General features: G+C 44.2%; 1 protein-coding gene across 2 annotated transcripts in view; it reads right to left on the bottom strand.

The window, feature by feature from the left end:
• Nucleotides 1–20,090, bottom strand: part of PARL (presenilin associated rhomboid like) — a 29,391-nt gene that overhangs the window by 7,203 nt on the left and 2,098 nt on the right. For both annotated transcript variants that reach the window (XM_018576798.1, XM_018576799.1), the window contains exons 3-8: nucleotides 17,737–17,923; nucleotides 15,122–15,262; nucleotides 11,088–11,136; nucleotides 8,638–8,733; nucleotides 6,295–6,444; nucleotides 4,917–4,987 (exon numbers count right to left, since the gene is read on the bottom strand). In XM_018576798.1, the coding sequence (XP_018432300.1) occupies nucleotides 4,917–4,987; nucleotides 6,295–6,444; nucleotides 8,638–8,733; nucleotides 11,088–11,136; nucleotides 15,122–15,262; nucleotides 17,737–17,923 (694 nt within the window). The remainder of the gene's footprint in view (nucleotides 1–4,916; nucleotides 4,988–6,294; nucleotides 6,445–8,637; nucleotides 8,734–11,087; nucleotides 11,137–15,121; nucleotides 15,263–17,736; nucleotides 17,924–20,090) is intronic.

Raw genomic sequence — 20,090 nt, forward strand, 5'->3', positions numbered from 1 at the left:
AATACTTCTGTGTCAGTGGAAAGTGAGAGTAATAAATCCTCCTGCGTCAGTGGTCAGAGGAAGTAATAAATGCCCGTGGTCAAAATAATGCCTCTGTCAATGGGAGGAATGGTGTCCCTGTGGCCAGTGGTGTATTCTGGTTTGGAGCTGCCCTAGGCAAGGCAAAACTCGGGCGCCCCCTCCCCCCCATAAACACTACATTTCCCCCACCCCTTCCTATACTTTGTGAATAACCTGTCAGATGCTGGATACAGTACACACGCTGTATCCACCTTTTACGCTATTTTACGCTATTAGCGTTGCAGGAAAGCTGTGGTCTCATGGGGGCTTTGCAGGATTTGTGGTGAGCTCTGTGAGGTCTATGGTGGGCAGAGCCCACCACAGATCCTGCACAGCCCCCTGAGACCCTGCAAAGCCCCCCACAGATTCTGCACAGACCCCCTGTGGCACCCGCAGTCTGCTGGATCTCAGGGGGGCTGTGCAGGATCTGTAATGGGCTCTGCCCACCATAGACCCAGCAGAGCCCACCACAGATCCTGCAAAGCCCCCCTGAGACCCGGCAAAGCCCTCCACAGGTCCTGAAGAGACCTCCTGAGACCCTGCAGTCTGCTGGATCTCAGGGGGGCTGTGCAAGATCTGTGGTGGGCTTTGCAGGCTGCTGTGCGAGATCTGTGGTGGGCTTTGCAGGCTGCAGAGCCCCCTACGGATCATGCAAAGCCCCCCACAGTTACTGCAGAGACCCCCTGAGACCCTGCAGTCTGCTGCATCTCAGGGGGGCTGTGCAAGATCTATGGTGTGCTTTGCAGGCTGCAGAGACACCTACGGATCATGCAAAGCCCCCCACAGTTTCTGCAGAGACCCCCTGAAACCATGCAGTCTGCTGGATCTCAGGGGAGCTGTGCAAGTTCTGCGGTGGGCTTTGCAGGCTGCAGAGCCACCTAAGGATCATGAAAAGTCCCCCACAGTTCCTGCAAAGCCCCCCTGAGACCCGGCAAAGCCCTCCACAGGTCCTGCAGAGACCCCCTGAGACCCTGCAGTCTGATGGATCTCAGGGGGGCTGTGCAAGATCTGTGGTGGGCTTTGCAGGCTGCAGAGCCCCCTACGGATCATGCAAAGCCCCCCACAGTTACTACAGAGACCCCCTAAAACCCTGCAGTCCGCTGCATCTCAGGGGGGCTGTGCAAGATCTGTGGTGTGCTTTCTAGGCTGCAGAGCCCCCTACGGATCATGCAAAGCCCCCCACAGTTCCTGCAGAGACCCCCTGAAACCCTGCAGTCTGCTGGATCTCAGGGGAGCTGTGCAAGTTCTGTGGTGGGCTTTGCAGGCTGCAGAGCCCCCTAAGGATCATGAAAAGTCCCACAGTTCCTGCAAAGCCCACCAAAAGGTATTGCACAGCCCACCTGCGACTCTTTGGTGGGCTGTGCAAAACCTATGCTGGGCCCTGCCAGCACAGTCCACCTACCTGGCACAGGAAACCCAGCCTCCTCCACTGCCTCGGTGCCAAATCGTCTCAGCTTCTTCCCTCCGACTGGAGCCTGGGCGACGCTTCCCGCCTCGTCCATCGCGGACCAGTCTCTGTCCTTGCCTCCTCTGTTGCAGTTTTCGGCGCTCCGCCTCCTCCGTCTTCACCCGTTTCTTCGATCTCGGCCCCCCATCTTCTCTGTGTCCGCCCACTGCTTCCTGCCGCTCCGTCTTCACTCGGCCTCTTCCATCCCCGCCCCCTGCCTCCTGCCGCTCCGTTTCTGTCTCCTCCTGCTCTACCGCCCGCCGCTTCCTCCCCGCAAGGCTGCCGGTTTCTGTGCAGCCCGGGAACTTTTGATCGTACACCGACTGCCTAAATGTTTTGGGGGGCGGCATTTTTGCCGCTCCCTGGGAATCTGCCGCCCGAGGCAAACGCCTTGTTTGCCTCGCGGCAGATACGCCCCTACCTGTGGCAATGGGAAATTGTGTGCCATAATTGGTATTTGCGGAACACTTAACTTGTAGGCTCCATGTCTGGTGCCACTCCTCTTAAGCAGTGAATTCTTATTGCTGGAGCCAACCTACAGCAACAAACAGGCCATATATTGGGGACCACCGTTATTAATGAAAAGGCACATAGGAAGGGGAGTATTTTTCTGGTGCATGCAGCATTTTTGACAGAGCACTGCAAAACATGCGAGTGCACTGCCACATGTCCATCCGTAAGGTTTGTTGGGGTGTGGGACTGACACACACACAATTTTACTGTAAGTATAAAAATCCTAAGTCCACTGAGGGACACAGGACTGTACATATGCTTGGACAAATGGGTTATACTGCCACCTTCAAGTTTGGCACTGGCAAAAAAAAAAAAAGGTTAAGCCAGCTCCCACATAACCCTGCCTGCAACCACCATGCTTTAGTTTTGTTGAGCAGGCAGTACATAAGGCCAACAAACACAGAGGGGTGAGAGCTGTGTCTCTCAATGCATTTTAAGAGAAAGATTGAGGGCCTGTTCACACGACGTCCGTTTTCTGTGCTGACCTGATCCGTACGCTCCTGCACTAAAAATGCATCCCAATGCGTTTTATGGGCTACAGTTCTCACGTGCGCACTGTTCAGGTTACGACAGAAAAAAATACTGCATGTCACATTTTGTACGGTCAGGAAACGGACTGGAAACGCAAAACACATAAAAACACGTCAAAAACGCACTGCAGCTAACATACTGACAGCCCCACTCCTGCAAAACTGGAACGCATCAAAAACGCACTGGATCAGTAGCACCCCGTCTGCAGATCCGCACCTGATCAGGACCTGATATCATGTGAACAGGCCCTGAAGGGTGAGTGCAAAAATCATATTTACTTGTGTCCCTGAAAGGATGATAAAGTAATATTCCTTAGACATATGAGATGCCCAAAAGCAGCCCAACTGAGGGATGGGCAACAGCCACTGAGAAAAACAAAAGGATGTGAAATGCTCGAACAAAGCTAAATGAGAAAAAGCAACAATGGAAATGGCCACTAACCTGGAAGCACACCAAGAAGAAGTATGATGTTCCAGAGCAGGGCAGGTACCGTGTTTCCCCGAAAGTAAGACCTACCCCGAAAATAAGACCTAGCGCTATCTTCAGGGATTTCTGCAATATAAGACCTACCCCGAAAATAAGACCTAGTTCGGTGGTAGGTCTTATATTACAGAGATCCGCTAGGTCTTACTTTCGGGGTAGCTGCACATAAAACTGTGTAAAGACCGGCCGTAGCTCCCGCCCCGCCCACGCGCCAGCCGCAGCTCCCGCCCACATGCCCGCAGCTCACGCCCGCATGATGGAAGCGACATCCGCCGGGACCGGCAACAGCACGCCGCCTTCCGGGACCTCGTCCAGTCCTCCCCCGAAAATAAGACAGTGTCTTATTTTCGGGGAAACACGGTAGCACCACTAGGGGAAAACTGCTATCTGAAAATGACGGACCTCAACAACAATGTGGAGAACAACAAATTAACCACCATAAAGAAAATACAGGTTGAAGAAAACAGAGTGTTTCCACTTTTGCAGTCAAATTTTAGAAAACCCCTCTATAGGTTTGTTCCTGTTCACATAACGTACGTAATTAAAAAAAATAAATATTTCTTATCCTTTAGATGTTTTGTTGCAGCAGGCAAGGCAGAAGTGCTAACCACTACGCCACCGTGCTGCCCAATATTTTCCTTGCACATGATTGGATATTCCTTTACAAAGTTTTGGGGGGGAAAGGGGGGCAGCAGCGATGGTACAGGAGGGCAGCGGGTGAATGCAGTCACAGCGGTCTCTCCTCCCCGCTGGTGCAGAGCGGTGGCAACTAATTGATGATGAGAATCGTTGCCAATGATTCTAATTATAATCGATTAGTTGTTGCAGCCCTACATGAAACCAATGCCCCTGGATCAAACAAGGAAAATACATCAATTTACCTAATGGACAAAAATGGACCCCTAAACATCTTGTACGCTGCCAAACGAGAGTTGTTGTATTTTGAATGATATGTATTTTATGTGGGGGAAAACCAAACACCCATTTTGTAAAAGGATATATGGCCATACATACCTTATAACAAACGGAAAAATGACTACTCCTGTGAGTTGGCAGCTTGGTAGTAGCGTTAATGCATAAGTAATTAAATTCAATGGTTTGGACTATACACATGATTGATTTAGAGGGAGCGATGTGAACAAACTACTGCAATGTGAAGCCAAGTGGATCCAGATTCTGAAAACAAAATGTGGGGCCAGGTCTAAATGAAACATTACAAATCATTTCTGTGAGTAGAATACATTGGACTGACAGTTAGGTAAGGGAAAGTTTTAGGTTTGAGTGGGAGACTGCATATAACCATGGGTAGAAACTCCATCAGGGACTATAACCGACTATACTGGAAAAATGTACTTAATTTAAATTTGTATTTTGAAACTCTAAATATCTGTCAGATGTTATATAAAGTAGTTTCATCCATATAAATTGTGATCTTATGCATTTATGTTAGCCTTAAGTTTTATTTATGAGATGATATGGCTATCCCATGTGCTAAAAGCAGTCTAAGTATCAGTATTCCATATGTGGATTAGATGGGGGTGGGGTCTGCCACATCCTGGGGTGGTGGTCACTTTCTGACTCAAGCTGGGCTCAGCTGGCTGTATATGCCAGCCGGACCTAGCAGGGATGCAGTGCAGCAATTCCATAAAAGCAAGCCAGCATTTCCGTGACAATGAGCCTTTTCCATGTAAAGGGTACCAGCATGAGCAGGAATGTTTCTACAGCAACCTATAACATTACAACTGTCATTTCTGCAGATCAACATTCAAAATTAAGTAGAAGCAGGCTTTTCATACATAAGCCCCGTTATGATCCTGAAGACAAAATAAACCAGGAAACTGCATATTAAATAATGAAAATAATGAAAAATAAAAATACACACAGCTCCAAGGGATGGGCCAAAGCGTCCTATTGATACTTTGGAGACATAGCTTGCAAATGAAGATATAACACCTGTAAGGGCAAAGGAAAAACAGTAAAGCAATGTACACACTAATCAACAATCTGTAATCCATAGTTTGTTAATTAACTGGAGAAGTTTTCATGTTTTACTTTCATAGAACTTAAAAGTGTATGTCAAGAGAAAATAAAAAAAAAAAAAAAAAAATCTCATTAGCGGTGCCAGACCGGCCCAGTTTTTCCCCCTAAGCTTTTAAAACTATCCCTCTTATCCTAACTACACAACATAGAGACTAGTTGTTCTGTAGTCCTAAGATAAGAAATGGGAGGGCTAATTAGGCTCCTTGAGATAACAGAACATGTGTACAGGACAGCTCTTAATTAATTTGCACTAATTCAAAGTGGATTTAAAAGGAGAACTATGAGGTGACTGATTTACACTCCTCATAGTTAGAGCCAACGTGTGACAATGAAACTGTCACACGGTGACTCTATAGAGCGGGAAGCGAGTGAAAACATACCATCGCTTATTCACTTTCTGATCATCTCCCTGCTGAGAGTGCTGATGCTGCCTCTAGATAGGCAGAGCCCTCTGTCAATCAGCCAGCTGGGTGGGTGGATCCCGACAGTATTGTCGGGATCAGTCCCGGCTGCAGCCCTCAGTATGTAGCGAGCAATAGCCCGCTATATACTAAAATTAAGGTCACGAGAGGTGGTTAGTATATGTCCTCCCGGGACCCTAAAGCGAACTATGGGTTAAAAAAGGTTACCCGATAGTTCTCTTTTTTTTATACTGATCAACTAAAATATACTTTACTGTAAACAGATTGAAAACAGATTTTAAATTAATCACAATATACACACACACACAAAAAAAAACTGAGTGCAAAAGTATACACCACCTTTAAAAGGCACACTCGGGGGAAATAATCTACTCTGCACTGGTTGTGTAAGTTATTAAAAAGCTGCATGTTATGTGCAGAGGGTGGCTGCAACGGTCAAAAAAAGTCTTACCCTGCAGCACGTGGTCTCCTGCATATAACGGCCAGCTTCCGCACACGGAAGAGAGAGATGAGACTTGAGCAGTACAGTGCTCCAGTCGCATCACCCATCCCTCTTCACCATCATCCATTGACAAAATGTCTTCAAAGACTACAAGACATTCTATGATTGGAAGAGGAGAGGAAGGGGCTTACTTTGGCTGCCTAACAGCATGAATGATGTAGATTCTCCAATGTAAGTCCCAAAATGAACCAGTTTATTTCCAGAGTTAGCATTTCGAATACCCCTGAACAATTAACAAATTTGATTTAATTAACATTAAAAACACTTATGTAGATGGGACACACACAGATTCTTACCTGCGGACATATAGACAGCCACAAATTGTTCCTGGCCTAGAATTGACACAATACTGGAGGAAAATGTCCACAGGACATACATATTTGCAGCCAGATGGAAAAACGAGTAGTGGCTGAATGTAGATAAAGTCATGGGCAGGCAGATGGACTCTGTAGAAAATAGACTATTTAGTAAAACAGACAGTGCATACAACTTCAAAAACATTTCAATTCAACCCCGAACCGCTTCAAGAAAATAACGAAATAATAAAGCTCAACTCCAGGAATAGAGCAGTAAAAGGTCGGCGCCTGTGTCAGGTTTTTACTGTCATCTGGGTCCCTGATAGGACAGGAATTGATGGCAGATCCCTCAAATGGGGACATTGACAAAAACAATATTAGCACAGTGGGGGAATTGTTAGACAATTTTTATTACTGCTGTCCGTGCTTTCCTGTCCCTGTGACTAAGGAATCATTTATTTCAAGCACGGGTAAAGGATCAGGTATTATATTCCCAATGGTCACACAAAAAATAAAAACCACAAATGTTTATGTTCCCCCCCAAACTATAAAATAACATTTTTGGCTGAAGTTAAGCTTTATTGCTCCCGAATGACCTTCACTGTACCCAGATTTGAATATTAGGCAGGTCTCAAACAGGACAAACACATGATGACACCCTAAAAATACTTCTAAAATAGAAACATTCTGCATGATAGAGTGAAGACAAAAATCATATAGCAAGACAAATACTGTTTGCTAGCTACAATAAATGTTTGGAGGCTGTGATTGATCCCTATTGTTGTGGTACCAAGCACCGACTGACAGTATGTTCCACCTTTTGAACACTTTTTCTCTTAATTTATTAGTCAGAAAAAAATAATTGTGGATTTACATTTGCAGAAACGTCCCATGTTTAAAATATTTATTTTTACTTTTATTTATAGAAAAAAAAAAAAAAAATCTGTAATTAATCAAGGAGCACCCAAGCTCTAACACAAGACCACCTGGGCTTGACAATCTTGAGAGCTTGGTCAATGTGTCCATTTACTTCTGAGCACAATTTTGAGAGTGTAGAGCAGCTCTTCCAGATTCATGGCAATCTAGAATTCATATGTTTACACCTGGAAGACATGGATGTATGTGAGGGCTCATTCACACCATATGCATTGCACTGATAAAGAAATGAGGCAGTCAGCATTGCAGGTATTGCTCCCACTATCAGAAATTACTTCTTGTAGGCGTTTTGGATAACTGCCCACCAATCTCTGACATTGACTTGGTAAAACCTTTGACCCCTCCTCCATACAGAATTCTTTCAGTTGCAAGATGTTTGGGGGTTTCCTTGCATGAACTACCCATTTCACATTCCCACACAACATTTTAATAGGATTTAAGTCAGGGCTTTGACTAGGTCTGGCCATAACCAACCATTTCTTATTTTTGAGCCATTCATTGAAGGATTTAAAAGTGTGCTTTGGATCCTTATGGCGCTGAAAGAATAATTTCCAAATTAACTTCAACTTTTAGACAGATGGCCTTATAGTCTCATCAAACACACAGATTTGATGTCAGAGCTTACTCAATGACTACAAGTTGCCCAGGCCTTAAAGCAACCCCAAAGCATAACATTTACACAGCTGTGCTTCTCCGCTGGTATGTTCTTCTCCTGAAATGTGGTCTTCAGTTTGCACCAAAAAAAGTCTACTGATACATCAGTCCATAAAAACAATAAATTGATCCAATCTCTTTCGAATTGTAGATGAATGCAACTTTGGCACCAACTGTTGCAAATGTTACCAGCAGATGCCACAATAATATTCTGGAGTTCTTGGAGACTTCTTTTAGCACTGATCGGTGAACTCTTATTAGTGGTTTCAAAACTACACTTTTTAATGCCCTTGTTAGACTCATAGGCATTTCCAAACTTTTTGGGAAAAGGGCGACAGAGAGCTGATTTGATCCCTGCATGATAATACTGCGCACATCAATGGCAAAGAGAATACCACATCCCAGATATTCAAGGTTTATTAAGACAGACTGCACCTGCATACTTCCAGAAGTTCTTACCACTGGCACATAACCTGGAACAGTAGATTCTAATTTAATGGTGTTGAAGTGGTGTACATCCATGTGAAAAGTCTGCCTTTTCATTCATTTAGGTGATGAAAATTAATACACCACATCAGTTTTGTGTGTCATTGTTCAAGTGTATAAAATTTATCTGCAGCCACTATTTGAATGAAAATCTAATGTTTACCTCTTTGAATATATTTTAAAAAGTCAACAATTTTCATGGGTGTACTTACTTTCACACATGACTGTATATACTTGTATGTTTTTCCTAGTAAAGAAAACACTTACTAGATGCAGGGTTGGATGTGAAGTATCGGATCATTGTGCGTTGCATGGAAGGAACTCTCCAAAGGCAAAATACCAATATGTTAGCTGCAATGATACCTATAGAGAGTTGCAAAGAAAATGAAAGGCAAATGGGGAAAAAAAAAAGACCGAAATTAGTATTTTTGACATTTTACTAGCAAAATTGTGCATGTTTCAAAACAGGTAAGATTGCGGGAATTGGGGTGGGCTAAAATGGTGGCAGGGGAAGTGTGCAGACATGGTCATGGGGAGTGTTAAACCGTTTGGTCAAGGTGGGAGGGGGTACAGGCCTAGTGTTGAGTGCAGGAGGGAGTGGGCATGCAAGTATGATGATAAGTGCAGGGTTGATGCAGGCGGGGTGCTAAAAACATGGAGGGGGAGCGGGATTAGGTAGCTTGGTGGGGCGGGTGGGCCAGTCAAGCAGATGTGGTGATAAGGGGGTGTTGTGACAGACGTGGCATTAGAAAGCGGGGAGGGGGGAATGCTGTTGACAGCAGGAAGGGGATACTGGAAGAGTACTAACAGGAAAGAGCTGCTGGAAGGATGCAGACAGGTAAAAGCTCGCTGACATGATGCTGAAAGGAAGGGGCTGAGGTCAGAGTACTGAGAGGAAAGGTATGCACAGTAATGCGGTTTACGAGCGAGAAAGGTAGATAAATAGCAGCAGTACCGCACAAGGGCTGAAAACTGCCGCCATACTGTGATGGCAGAAATATGGCAGTGAAATCCCACTTGTGCACAGTGTGGCAGTACGCTACTAGTCATGCCCAGGATCTCAATATTGGTTTAAGCATTGCAGAGTGCGGAAACATTGGGAGCGCGGGAGGGACAATAACCTATGCCTGTGTGGGGGAACGTAAACCACATTAATGCGCATGCATGGAACATACTGCTTTAGGAGAGTGAGGGAGTAACTGTACACTATGCATGACTGGGAATATTCTGATGCAGGCAGTGTTTATTTACGACGTGAATGCGGCCCCTGCACCATTTTGGGTCACCATTATGACAGAACCCTAGCTTAAAGTGTACTTCCACTTCTGCAGCCAAATTGGGATAACACTTATTTTAGATGTGTTACATGTTTCTCTTCACATATCTTAACATAATGAAATTGCTGTTTGCCCAAAACAAGCTCAGTTTTGAAAGAAAGTTGTTCTCTGTACTGAATCTTCCTCTGTAGGCAAGGGGGCTAGGCAAGTTAATGTTAACAAAATGAATCCTGTCTGTACCAAGCTGGCAGATCTCACTATCAGTTGTAAACTAGTTTTGAACATTGTCTGCTCCAACAACAGGTTAAAGATTACGACAAGAATTATATGTTAATGAGGGGGGAGCCAAGTCTGTCGCTAGTCTTTCTATAGGGACCGTCAGAGTTTGCTGTAACTGAAACTGAGAGAAGCTTGAAGAGGCCTGAATCTAAAATCTGAATCTATGGGCAGCACAGTTTGCATGTCCTCCCTGTGCTTGCGTGGGTTTCCTCCGGGTATTCCGGTTTCCTCTCACACTCCAAAAGACATGCTGGCAGGTTAATTGGCTCCTCTCTAAGTTGGACCTCTAAGTATGCATGAGAGATAGGGACCTTAGATTGTAAGCTCCTTGAGGCTAGGGACTGATGTGAATGTGCAACTATGTAAAGCACTGCGTAAATTGTTGGCGCTATATAAATACCTGTAATAAATAAAAGATAAGAAATAATATTTTTAGATGTGGTGTGAATGGGAACACATAACATAGTAGGATCTTCTCAATTTGTCTGCAAAAGAGGAAATAAACTTTAAGACAGAACGCCAGCACCATCTTCATGAAGTCTAACTCCACATTTTATCTTCACTTTCTTTTACTTTGCAATTAAAATGTATTAATTAAAAAATGCTTTACTTCCAAATAACCTACTATAGTATTATTTAAAAACATACAATCTGTAGATCAAGCTGAAAGGAGGAAACTAACTACATATATTACTTCCTGCGCTTTACAATTAGAAGATACAGTGGGGGGAATTTATCAAAGCAATTGCAAGTTTTAGCCTCTTAGATCATTTTTTTTAATGTGCAAATCTATCTTAACATGTGCCCCTGTTTTGAACCAGAGCTTACACTACTTTTCCAACTGCGCGTGTTTTGCACCTGTTTTTATCTGCACTTGTTCTGCGGCTGTCTGAAACTGGAGCATCACCTAACAAAACAATCGCAACATATGAAGTCCCCATGACCACTTCTTCAAGAAGCGACAGTTAAGCTTTTTGCCCGGAGTTACAAGTCTTCTTTCCTGGAGTCTAATAAACATCATGTATGAGCAACATGAAACTAGCATCATAAATCTGGCGCAAAGTGCATCAAATATATACACTCGCAATTGCTATGATAAATTCCCCCCAGTGTTTAGAATGTGTTTTGGTGGAGCTTGGTAGGAACCATGTTCACTCTTACCTGACACAGTCTTCTGTCCCTCACTCAGACTGTTCCACCATTCATTTACCTAAGGAGACAAATGCACAATCTACTGTAGCATCACATCTCATCAAAGCCATATTTTATTAGCAATGCAAAGCAACTAAAAATGACAAATCGACAGGGTCTATCGAACATTGACCACAGAAACGGATAGCCTGCCAAAGGGCCATCATTAAAAACATTATTTTAACACTAAAGACCACCTGTTAAAAAAGCAGCTTGCGAGTCCTCTGAATTTTGCTACCAAGAATTCTTCAATCACTTATCACAACATAATGCATTAAACTGCCTGCAGCCACCACCAAATCTTAACCCCAGCCAGTCACCTAAAGCAGATACCCAATGGAGGGCTGAAGCAGCTCATTGCTCTTCCTAGTCCTCTCAGAAGAACCCGTCTCATTGCTCTCAAACCTGGCAGCTTCTTGGCATATAAACCTTCTGCTCAGTCCCCACTGGTGGACAATGAACAGCAAACATACACCGCAGCCTTTTTCCATCTATGGTAACACACCTTGTGGGTGGTGGAGATGCCCTCCCTCTATAAATAAGCAAAATGTCCTGGCATTCTATGCTATTCACTTCCTAGCGTTACTATGGTATATTCTATTACCATAGTAATGCTACCTACACCTGACAGACCCGCATGGATGGTCTACTTTAGGCATAGACTACTACTTAAAAGGAGAATTGTGAGGCGAGTGATCATCACTCAGCCTCATAATCTGAGCCGACCTGTGACAATGAAACTGTCACAGGCCGGCTCAGTAGATTGGGAAGTGAGCGAACACATACCGTCGCTTGCTCACTTCTCGATCTATCCCTGCAGAGTGCCGTGAGTGACAGTCACTCACGGCTCCCTGCAGGGATCCCCCCCGTCCGATCCTCCAGTGCTGACTGGCAGAACGGACAGGGGAGGGCACAGCTGGCTCTGCCTCTAGATAGGCAGAGCCAGATGTCACTCACGCAGCTGGGTGGATCCAGACAGTCAGGATCCGTTCCGACTGCAGCATCTCAGTATACCGCGAGCTGTAGAACTCTAGTTTGTATTCTCCCGTGACCCTTAGGAGAACTATGGGGAAAAGACCTGAGCCCATAGTTCTCCTTTAATGTCGACATTAAAATCTTGGCCATAGTGCTGGCTACTAGGCTGAATTCCTTTTTTAGGCCTGATCATTCATCAGGTGGGTTAGATGGTAATATTACGTCGCAGGCAGAGAACGAACCACTTAAGCCATATGATCCAACTTACTAGCCTCAACCACACATGCTCGCTTAAAACTATGCTATTGTTCCTAGACTTATACAAATCTTGCGATATGCTTTCTTTGGAATATGTCATTTTTGCACTATACAAGCAGGGCTTTCACAACATTTTTTTTTTTTTTACATGGAGCTTGGCTCTTAACTCAACTCCATTACATGTGGCAGCTATTCCTCCAATGTCTTCCAAATCCACAGAGGCACCAGAGAGGGATGTCCCCTCTCACTAATATTTTTTCTTCGGCCTTGATCCTCTGGTAGTGGCCAATAGAAATATTCTGAATAACCAAGTAGTGAAAATTGCAGGCATGTACCATAAAGCTTTAGATTATCTCAGCAAACCCCACACTACCCTTTCACTTGATCCGCATACCTTTCTTAAATGTACAAGTTAATATGCATTCACATGGACATTGAGACTTTTGTAACTGGGAGTCTAACTATCCTCTGCCCTGATGAAGGGACTCTCCTGTGGTCCCAAAACATTCGCTATGTGATAAATTTGCTTAAATAAATGAATAATAAGATTTGAACATCGTCTTCTGAGTGCTGGTGATCCTCACTCCTCATTTCCTACAACCTGACTTGGCTCCCTTCACCACACTGCTTTAAGATACTGGATCCAACCTTTAACTATTCCATGAAGATGTGGGATGCCATAAAGTTCTACAGGCTTTTATCTCTATATAGAAAAAGAATACTCCTAGACATGGCAAAATGGGAAAGTGTTCCTGTTTGCTCATGATAAACAGTCTCTGCCATGTAGGGGACAAATGAGAAGGCGAGTAGGGAGCAGAAGCACCACTGCTCTGCTATGCTGCTCAATGCTGTCAGTTGCCTTTACACATATCTGCACTTGTAGAGATGCAGCTTTCCTTCATACTACAATGCTGCAGTGATGACAGGGGTCCTCCCATGTTAAACTTCATAGTCCCACCCACACTAGCTCTAACTGGGTACCCTACATATACAGGAAGACATGTAGGGTGCCCCGTCCGCTCCTCCCACCGGCTCTAACTAGGAATACTTTTTTTGGAAACCCTGTGATGATGTTCCAGGGTTTAAAAGTTAAAGGTTTCTATATTAAAAGGTCAGGTAAAAATCTGTTTAATTTAATTTAAAAGGGACAATGTGGGGAGCTTTAGAAAAGCTATTTTTGTTACCCGGAGTTCAGTTTTAATGGTAGTGACAGACCACATCATATGTCGTTGTTTGCCCATAGATCCACTTTATGGCCAGACAAGGTCACTTGCCCCTCATAGGGTCTCACAAAAGGATGGTCGCAAGTGAAAGGTGGAATAGTGCCTGAAGAATCACTCCACTTAAAACATGCCACGGTATCCCTCATACGCTGTTGACTACAATCAAATGTAGTATCAGGTTGAATACCCAATTAAATCTAGCATTCTAAGAGCTTTTCCCATTGAGAAAACAGCCAAATAGTCATCTTCACATTCAAATTTCCTGAAAAAAGGGTGTTATAAGTAAGCTAAACTCCTGCATATAATCAAGAGCACTGAAAGGGCTCTTTACCTTTGTGCAGCTAAAAATTTTACCTTTCTGGTATTACAGCAAAATCTGAAAGATCAGAATGAAAGTAAACCTGTCACAAACCTGGGAAACCCAAACTGAGCATGATGATATAAATTAAACGCAGAACCAAAGGAACACCTTCAACAAGTTCAACTTTTTCTCTATGAGTTAAGCTGGACCACACCCCTCAAATTTCTCATGCTGCCCTTTAAATGGGATGGATGGCCTAACACACAGGTGGTAGAAGGAAAAGCTCAACTTCTACAAAAGAAACTTAAAACTTGCATATACTTTCAATTGGTTATATCTTTGGTTCTATTGCTTGCTGAAACATGCAGTGGACATAACTTTTGCTTAAGCATTTTTTCATCTGTATTAATTCCCAAAGCTTGTGCTTTGTTTACAATAAGACATTAACAGTTACTTGGAGAGATAAGTAGATATGCCCCTGGAAAAAAGGATTTGCTTGTTTAAAGATGGTTATACTACACCCCGGGAAACCTCCCCCCTCCCCCCCCCCCACAATGTCAGTACTTACCTTAAATGATGTTTCTTAATCCAATCATCTTCTTTCTTGTACTTTTCATCTGTCCCTCCAGCGTTGCGGCGGGTTTCCGATCCAGCACCGACTCCTGTCCTTGTGCTGGCACTTCCTGTCCCACGGTGTCTGCATGCGGGTGCACGCGTCCATAGACTTACCTTGTGTCTCTCCTCGCGTCGCGGCCGAAAATGTGATCTGCTTTGTGGCCGCCCCCGAGAATTTTCAAATTTTCGGACGGGAGCGTGCGGGGAAGACACAGGTGAGTATTAACCCTTTTCAAAGCGGGTTTTTTTGGTTTTTTTTACACTTTTTGCATACATCTAGTGCTTGCTAGCAGTAGATATATGCAAAAAAACTGGAGGGTTTAATTATCCTTTAACTCTTTTCACAACATTTGTTTTAACTGAAACATTAATTTTCTGTGTGGCAACATATTGTCCACACCATGTCACAGCCACAAAGTAATACATTTGGCAATACAGTACATGCAATATGATCTAAACAGTTACAAGAATAGAAATTGACGTACGGAAGATACAAAACGGAAATTCTTGCGTTCACTTAGCAGACTCACATGTTTGGAACATGAAGCCATAAAAAAAAAAGAAAATAACTAAAACAATATTATTGAAGATAAGGCATACCTGCCCTTTACAGAGGGACTCCCCTACTTTACCTCCTTCCTGAAGTTCCCTTGCTTTGGAGGCCTTATCTTCTCTAGCCAATCTGCTCGAATATCTTCAAAGTAAGTTTTCATACGATTTTTCAAAGATTCATACTGCCAAATGGCCGCTATTCCAAAACAGCTACCTGAAAACTGATCAGTCATATTCATCATAATCTGTACAGTTGTATACCCAACTATATACACACACACACACTTCAAAAATCAAAAACCTGAACACAACAGTTCCCCATGGTCCCTGTGTGTGGTGTAAAGTAGCACCTCAAGCTCACTCCTGTGATGTACACATGGTGACTACTTTATAAACACAATGCAATATTAAACTTGCTTGTCGCACTCCTTACCGAAAGTCCCTTGCAATGGGGGCGAGTGCTCGCAGTGACTGCTGATGGCGCCACCAGTATTCAGCAAACATGTACGTACAAGTGTCACCAGCACACCAAAACCCTTTCAGGATCGTCAATGTTAAGCCTGATGAAAGGACCCTGTGCGGCCTCGATTACGCTTGTTCTATGATAAGAATCTTCAATAAATGAACATTTGGTGATCCTGAAAGGATTTTGGTGGGCTGGTGACATTAATACATGTTTACATTACAACACACACAGGGACCATGGGGAACAAAAGTAGCCACCGACCAGAAGGAAGGACAGTGTCAGCACCAATTCTGAGATGATTTGAGGATCTATAGCCGAGTGATACACAAATAAGATACGTTTTTGCTAACAAAGAGCAATTGCCCTTTTGTTGGGGTGGGGGGGTGGATCAATCCTCTCTGGGTAATTAATGTACATTGCAAGGATTTTAACCAACTTAGTTGCAGTTTCCTACCCATTCCTGTTCTGAAGAAAACGCTGTTTGTTGAGCGTGTCACTTCCAAACTGATCCCTTAATAGGAGGGTCCAGGTACATTATAACCAGTTGGTGGGCTTCCTGGATTTATAATAGGGAAGGTTGCAGTGTCTGCATCCCTTTAGTTGTAATTAACCCATAGGGAGTATCCCCCCAAAAATGAAAACCCTATTGCAAGGGATGCCAAAAATTGTACTTGTACCTTAGTGCACATTTTTGGGAAAATTACAGAAGCAGGAAGTGACGTTTCTGGGGGTGTTCCTTACACCAAGTGTGTACGGAACACCCCCCTGGTCCACATATCGCATTGAATTTTTGTGGCAGTTTTAAAACAGAAAGGTCATTTTTAATAACATTAAATTACAAAATGGCTTGTGTGACAATTATATATGCTACCATAATTTAACCACCTGCTGTCCGGCAGTTTTAATTAAACGGCCTGATGGTGGCTTCTTGAATGCGGGTGTGCGTTTTTAGACGTCCTTTCCCTCCCTGTTCGTGTCCGGTGCTAGGTGGCACGCATGAGCTGGAAATCTTCTAGAAATGTAAACAGCCAGCGATGGCTGTTTGCATACAAGTGTTCCGGTGTCTGTGGAGACGCCCGATCGCTGATCCCGCCCTGTGACAGGCGATCAAAGGGAGTTCAGTACACAATCCCTCTCTGATCTCCTCCCTGTTCTCTGAATCCAGGAAGTGATGTTTATTACATCCCTTCTGCATTCAGCTGTCATTCCCGGCTACAGAAGCTGGTGAGAAGCAGATCTCTGCTTCATCAGCTTCTCTGGGGGTCGCTAGGTGATATTAGGGATTTGAAAGACCCTGATGTCTCCATAAAGAGGATCGGTCACTGTATATTAGCCATCACATAGGGGGCTTGTTTGTCCAATTTACAAAAGGATAACAAGATCAGCCAGCACAGTACAGACAGGGTTAATTATGCAACATCTCCCCAACCCCCAATGAGGCAAACTACATACAGTACTTTGGCCTATCTTCCTATGTGCTGTCTAACACTAGCTGCATGGTTGGACAGGTCACCCCTCCTGCACTCATGGCCATCCAACAATGCAGTAGTGAGGGGACATGTAATAATCAGCACCGAGACAAGCGCCATTGCATAGAATGCAGGGGGAGAGAGGCATGAGGTCAGGTAGAATGTTGAAGGCACAGCTTACAGTCTGTACTACACAGACATGGGCTGTCCATGGCAGGTGGAACCTGGGGTGTTAGAACAGGGCTTCAGCTGTTACACTGTCCGCGGCATAGGGTACATCTACAAGTTTATTCTCCACATCCAAATGTTTACATTTATGTATAGGATGCACGCTCACCACACAAGGGCCCGCATGAGTAACACCCACAAAATAGGACTCTTCATGGGGAGGATCAGAGATGAAAGGATTAGGCAAAAAATAGACACTTTTAGACAAGAAAATTATTGTGGTTCAAACTAAAAAGCATTCAAAAGGTGTTTGGCACATGATTTTCTGGCCCGTTTTATTTTTGAAGTTTAATGAGATTAGGAGGGGGAGCTAGGTAGGATTTTAAGTAAAAAAACATTTTTAAAGTTATGCTATGTGAATGGTAACCATGCTAAAAATATACAGTAGGTGTTAACCCAATTTAGCTGCAAAAGTGGAAGTACACTTTAGGTTTACAGGTTTGCTGTGCTAAGTCAGTAGCTACCTTAACATCACTCTTGCATAATACACTAAAACCTTCATAACAAAAGGGGGGGGGGGGGGGAAACATACCCCAACAGTAAAAAGAAAAGGCTTGTAAAGTTGCTTCAGTATGTGGATACGAGCAGGGTGAACCTGTTCTGCTATAGGAGTAAAACTACTTTGACTTGTGGTCTCTTGGCTGTTTTGAAGCTCAGTTTCAATTTTCTCTGGTTTCTTAGATGCATGTTTGAATCCATTTCTTTGCTCAAAAAGAACACTATAGAAAGAAATTTAAAAAAGTTAACCAGTCTCAAAAACTATTCTTAAGTAACTATTTCACTTTTTTTTTTTTTAAAGTTTAGCTCTAGACAGATATAAAAAGAGACAATACTGCAGCTCTGGATTCATTAAAGCGGACCTTTACCCTCTTTTACTAAAAATCACTGCAGCATGCAGCTCTGCATGCCGATTTAAAATCATCTTACATTCATTAACAACCTGCTGTCCGGCCGTTGTAATTAAACGGCCAGACAGCGGCTTCTTGAGAGCGGGTGGGCGTTTTTAAACGCCCCAACCCATCCCGCTCGTGCCCAGCCTGCACTGTAAACAGCCAGCGATGGCTGTTTACATACAAGCATTCGGGCAGAAGGGCGCCCAACCTAGTGCAGATTATTTTTTATTTTTAAAAGACACAAAAGTAAGGAGTGCAAAGGTACTCACAATGGTAGGTCAAACTACAGCTTGTATAGATGATTTCAAAGAAATAGCAGTTTCAGGACTGCAATCAGCCTGTGTGTCACTGTGTTGTGACGTCGTTGACGCGTTTCCGGGGTCACGCCCCTTCAAAGAAAATAAAAATAAATCTGCACTAGGTTTGGCGCCCTTCTGTCCTTTTTTTGTATTCCAGTTCCACAGTTCCCCCCCGGCTGAAGTGGGGCAGCACCCCTAGCAATTCTATACATATAACACTCAAATACCAGGATCCGTTCATATCGCTTTGACTTTACTATACAAGCATTCGGGCGTCTGTAGAGACGCCCAGTCGCTTGTAATAAGAGCGTGGGTGTGCGCCCCGCTCCGCAGCAGCCGGCGATCCCGGGCTCCGCTGTGCCCGGTGCAAGCCCAACACAGCAGCTCTGTGGAGCTCAGTACACGAGCTCTGTTTGATCTCCTCCTCTTCTGAATGCAGGCAGTGATGTGTATTACATCACTTCCTGCATTCAGTGTCACTCTCCGGTACAGAAACCGGAGAGAAGCTGGTGAAGCAGGTCTCTGCTTCATCAGCTTCTCTGGGGGTCCCTAGGTGGCATTAGGGGTCTTAAAGATGCACTGCGAGGCAGTGCGTTCCGGCCAAAATCGGGCCGGAAAGCACTCCATCTAGAGTGAGTAAGCCCTAAAAAGGTGTGGAACCCATCAAAAAACACCTTTTCTTTTGATTGGCTCCACACCTCTGATTAAGTCATTTTAACGTAAGGCATTCGGCAGAGTCAATACAACCCCCAGAAGCTTTCAGAGCACACAAACACAAATCACTAACTGGCAGTGTCAAGAGAGCTACATTTAAAAATAATTTGTGCTGTTAAATCAGATTCTCCAAAGTCTCGATCAGAATCTGTCATTGATTCAGAAAAACGTCCTTGTGTTGTTGCAATAGGAGAAAGTTGTCCAGGTAATGTAGGACACCTCTCTCTGAGGGCTGTTTCCCACCACATCCAGTGTGTTCTACAGTTAGTGGCCAGAATGCACTGGATTGCATAATTAAAGCCTCCCGCGTTAGGGTGGAGGGGGGCGCCTCAGAGCCATTCATCTGAATGGCATCGCAGCCACGGTTCCCAGCTGCAATGCGATGGCACAGCAATGCCTGAGGTCCGGTGCGTTCGCAAAAAATAGTGCATCCAATACATATAGGGTATTGCTGTACCACACATTCTGGTGGGGGCGATCGCACGGGTGGGAGGCATGGCTGCGTTACCATTGACATGAATAGCACCGGCAAGCCCCCTCTTGCCCCAGAACGCAGGGATGCTTGCTCTATGTGATCCAGTGCATTCCAGCCACTAACCGTGCTGGAATGCACTGGATATAGTGTGAATAAGCCCTGAATGGCACTGGGACCAATATCAGGACTTAAGAAAGTTCTGGGTGAATACACTGCAAATGCAGAGTCCCTATCTTGAAGGACTGGAATCTTGGAAGAACCAGTGTGTGAAGGTATTCATCTTGAAAATCCAGAGAAATCACCCAGTCGCCCGATGGGATCGATAAGATCACTGAATGCTGTGACTCCACCGTAAATTTCTCAATCCGTATAAAACAGCTTAGTGTTTTGAGATCCTGTACTGGTTTTCACCACAGTCTACTTTTCAACATACATTTTGTGGAATAAAACCCTGTGTATTTCTCTGATTCTGGGGCCAGTATAACTGCCCCTGTTGTGAAAGGGT

Source organism: Nanorana parkeri, unplaced genomic scaffold (assembly GCF_000935625.1).
Source record: "Nanorana parkeri isolate BGI_ZX_2015 unplaced genomic scaffold, ASM93562v1 scaffold77, whole genome shotgun sequence".
NCBI lineage: Eukaryota > Metazoa > Chordata > Amphibia > Anura > Dicroglossidae > Nanorana > Nanorana parkeri.